Raw genomic sequence first — 3,602 nt, forward strand, 5'->3', positions numbered from 1 at the left:
AGGGCTTGAATTTAAAGTGCATAAGGTAAATGACTTGAAATTAAATGTTAGTCAAATGTTAGTTGATTAGATGTTAGTATTGTTTTTGCTTTTCAATTGTTTAAGGCATTCTTTGGAGAACACTCAACCCTCTATTCACAAGCATGGATCCTTGAACCAAGACATCTTCCAAAGGAAGGAAAAAAGGTCAAGTTTCCACACAATACCATGAAATAGGGGAGACTTACAATCTCACTTACTAGAATGCTAGGCTTTTGGGTCAAAATTTAGCGCTATGTTAAGCAATCGTAATTGGACTTATATAGAAGTTACAACTATCTGAGGTCGGGCAGTAGAAATTTTAATGTTAATGCATGTTAGAGATATGGTATAATGAACCATACTCCTAAAACATACCACACTTAAAAAGAAAATGGCAAAAGGATGGACCTAATCTCATCCATACTTGTGTTGGTTTATGAACCAACTAGCCTTAGGATATAAAGATATCATTGGTTAAAGGTCTCTAGAGTTAAACTCGTATTTATTGGATGCTTCCGCAAGAGGTACTATCTGCCAAATGACTGAACCATAAGTAAAATACATTATTGAGAAGATGTGTATGAACGAGTACCATTCCAAAAGTGAAAGGTCGGTCAAGATGGAAATTGTGGGCATGCCTAAAGGTATGTTAGCTATTGATATCCATACTGCTCTTTTAGCTCATATTGGATTGTTAAATAAAAAACTAGCTGAAAGCAACTTAGTTAAAGCTAACATGAGCCAGGTACAAGCACTTAGGTGTAATTTATGTGGAGGAGAACATGCTGATGGAAGGTGTTTGTTTGAAGGGAAAAGTGAGAAGGTCTAACTTTCTAGTTTTCAAAAGAACAACCCATATTCAAACACATACAATCTGGGTTGGAAAGATCACCCAAATTTCAGTTGGAATAATAATCAAAATTCAAATGCTAACCAAGGGATGCAACAAAGCCAATAATCTCCGTTTCAAAGGAAGTCATCACAGTTGGAAGAGACCTTGCTAAGCTTCATTAAGGTGACTCAAATTAGTTTTGATCGGGTAAATAAGACCCATGAAGAAATGAGTAAACCAGGATGCGTCTATAAAAAATTTGGAGATGAAGATTAGTCAATTATCCAGAAAAGTAGCTACTTTGCCAAAATCAAGTGGAAGATTCATCGGAAACACTATTGATAATCCTAAGAATGAAACATGCAAGGTTGTGTATAAAGGTTTAAGGGTGATTACTGAAAAAGGTAAAAATGAGATAGTTAAAGAAGGTATGTTTGAGATAGCGGAGAATGTCAATCAAGGTGACCAAGAGGAAAAATGAGTCACCCTTGATCAACTCATTGATAAAAACTCTCCTTGGAGAAGAACAAAGAAGTAGATTCTGACTGAACCAAATCCTCTTTTACCAGATTATGTAAAGTATCTGATAATTAAAAAGAAACCAGTTCAAGATGATGAAGCAGAAATGTTTGCAAAGTTCAAGAAAATGTTAGCTACTCTCCAGGTAAGTATTACGTTCCATGAAATTTTAGAACTAATGCCTAAGTTTGTTAAATTTATGAAGGCATTACTTAAGGGATGGAAGATAAAGTGGTTAAGGAGCATGTAAACATGACTGAAAAGGATGATGTAGTAAAACCTCAATCATTATCCCCAAAATTAAAAGATCTAGGTATGTTTACTATTTCTTGTAATATTGGTGGAGTGAATATTCCACATGCTCTATATGATATGAGATCTAGCATAAATGTCATGCCACTAAAATCTATCAAAGAATTGAAAGTGGGTGAGACCAAACTGAGTTACATGACTCACACTCTAGCTGACTCGTCTATTACTCAATCGATTAGTATTTACGCGACGTGTTAGTACATGTCAACAGCTTAGTGTTTCCTGCTGATTTTGTAGTGCTTGATACAAAAGGAGATTCAAGAGGATCTATTATTCTCAGGCAGCCATTATTGGCAACCGAGAAAGCAAAGATCGATGTAGAAACATGTGAACTTATGTTGAAGTCCAATAAAAGGAAGGTGGTTTTTAAGGTGTATGATGTGACACCTTATGAGGATAATGTCGATACTTACTGCCATCTGGAGGAAAAGGGTAGGAAAGTAGACAAAGGAATAATGAGAAGGGAAGTGACTGGCGTGAGGGTATCTCTTGTGCCTGACGTGCATTAGACATGGACCGTCAAGCTAGTGACATAAAAAAAGCGCTTGATACGAGGCAACCCATCAGTAAGAATTTATTTTTCTGTCATAATGAATTTTTATTTTTCTAACATTGTCAATTTTTGTGTTATGTTATTGGAAGAGAAAATAGGTGAAAGAAGAAGATAAAGAAAACACAAAAGGGAAGAAAAGAGAAAAATAATAGAGAGAGGAAAGTTTCAGCCCCTCGAATCATCACGCAACCTATCACGCGCGTGATAGGGCTCCATCGCGCACACGATGTAGATGTTGGGGAGATTCTGTGTACCGTTGGCATTGCGTGTGCAATAAGGCTATGACGTGTGTGATTTGATCATTTGTGAGAGACTTTGAAGGTAACTGTTGCCATTGCACACACGATGTAGGTATAATGCACACGATGGGCAACAACTAGTTGGCCTATAAATAATGATTTTTCAAATCACTTTTTCCTTATAATTCTCTTATACTCCTCTACTTTCTACTCTTTATTATGAGCTATCTCTGTATAATTTTCTTCTTCTTTTTATCTGTGTGCATTATTTTTGTTGTTGTTGTAGGTATTATGGCTTCCAAAAGTGGACGTGTGTCAAGAGGCTCATCATCAAGGGCTTCCCCAATGCCTAGTGCTCCGACTTTCCCAAACCTCAATTTTTTATCCGAGGCGCATGCTGAAAAATTTCTCAAGATAGTGCATTATCACATTGTGAAGGTAATGGAATTTTATTTGAACGATTTGCGAGGTTTTGAAGAAATAGGTGAGCATTTGTAAAGAAGGTAATGGGTAAGTTTTAATAATTTGATTCATGAAACAAATAAGAAGATTGGATTAGAATTTTATGTGAACGCGACATTTGGTGGTGTGAACTCCTATACCTCCTATGTGTGAGGTAAGTACACTGACTATCCTTCTACTATAAACTCTCTTTTTAATTTACAATCTCCTTTGGTATGTGCTCTCCTGAACTATAGGCGAGAGTACAAGGTAATAAACGAGGAAATGGCCCAGGTAATGTTAGATATTTATTGTAGACCAGAGGCGGCGTGGGTGATTGAGCGTGGGTTAGCACTACGTCTCAAAACCTCAGAATTCCACCAAATTCCTAGGGCGTGTGCCTCATTTTTGGTTCAAATTTTAGAGGTCACATATAATCAATCACAATTCATTGTGAAGTGGTGTTTAGGTTTATTAACTATTTTGATGGAGGAACCTATTAATTTGGGGCGGTTAATTGTTGATAATACTAAATATATGGCTAATGCTGCATAAAAGGCTCGTGGGAATTTTTGTGTTATAAATGAATTGTGCAGGAGAGTAGGTGTGACAATTTACCCCGATGATGAGATGATCAATTCGAAAGCACATCTCAATGCTTCAACAATAAGGAGGTTGCAAAACA

General features: G+C 36.5%; 1 protein-coding gene across 1 annotated transcript; it reads left to right on the forward strand.

Moving 5' to 3' along the window:
* The first annotated feature begins 1,624 nt into the window (after window positions 1-1,624).
* Window positions 1,625-2,193, forward strand: LOC127079843 (uncharacterized). The gene is made up of 2 exons (XM_051020210.1): window positions 1,625-1,877; window positions 1,922-2,193. Exons 1-2 carry the CDS (start codon window positions 1,625-1,627, stop codon window positions 2,191-2,193), a joined length of 525 nt encoding a protein of 174 aa, XP_050876167.1.
* The last annotated feature ends 1,409 nt before the right edge of the window (window positions 2,194-3,602 follow it).

Source organism: Lathyrus oleraceus, chromosome 5 (genome assembly GCF_024323335.1).
Source record: "Lathyrus oleraceus cultivar Zhongwan6 chromosome 5, CAAS_Psat_ZW6_1.0, whole genome shotgun sequence".
NCBI classification, from domain to species: domain Eukaryota; kingdom Viridiplantae; phylum Streptophyta; class Magnoliopsida; order Fabales; family Fabaceae; genus Lathyrus; species Lathyrus oleraceus.

Bases quoted from the DNA above. Each gene is read 5' to 3' on its own strand.
- LOC127079843 (XM_051020210.1), top strand. From the start codon at position 1,625: ATGACTGAAAAGGATGATGTAGTAAAACCTCAATCATTATCCCCAAAA. The intron at 1,878-1,921 runs GTTAGTACATGT...CTGATTTTGTAG, and splicing joins GATTAGTATTTACGCGACGT to TGCTTGATACAAAAGGAGAT.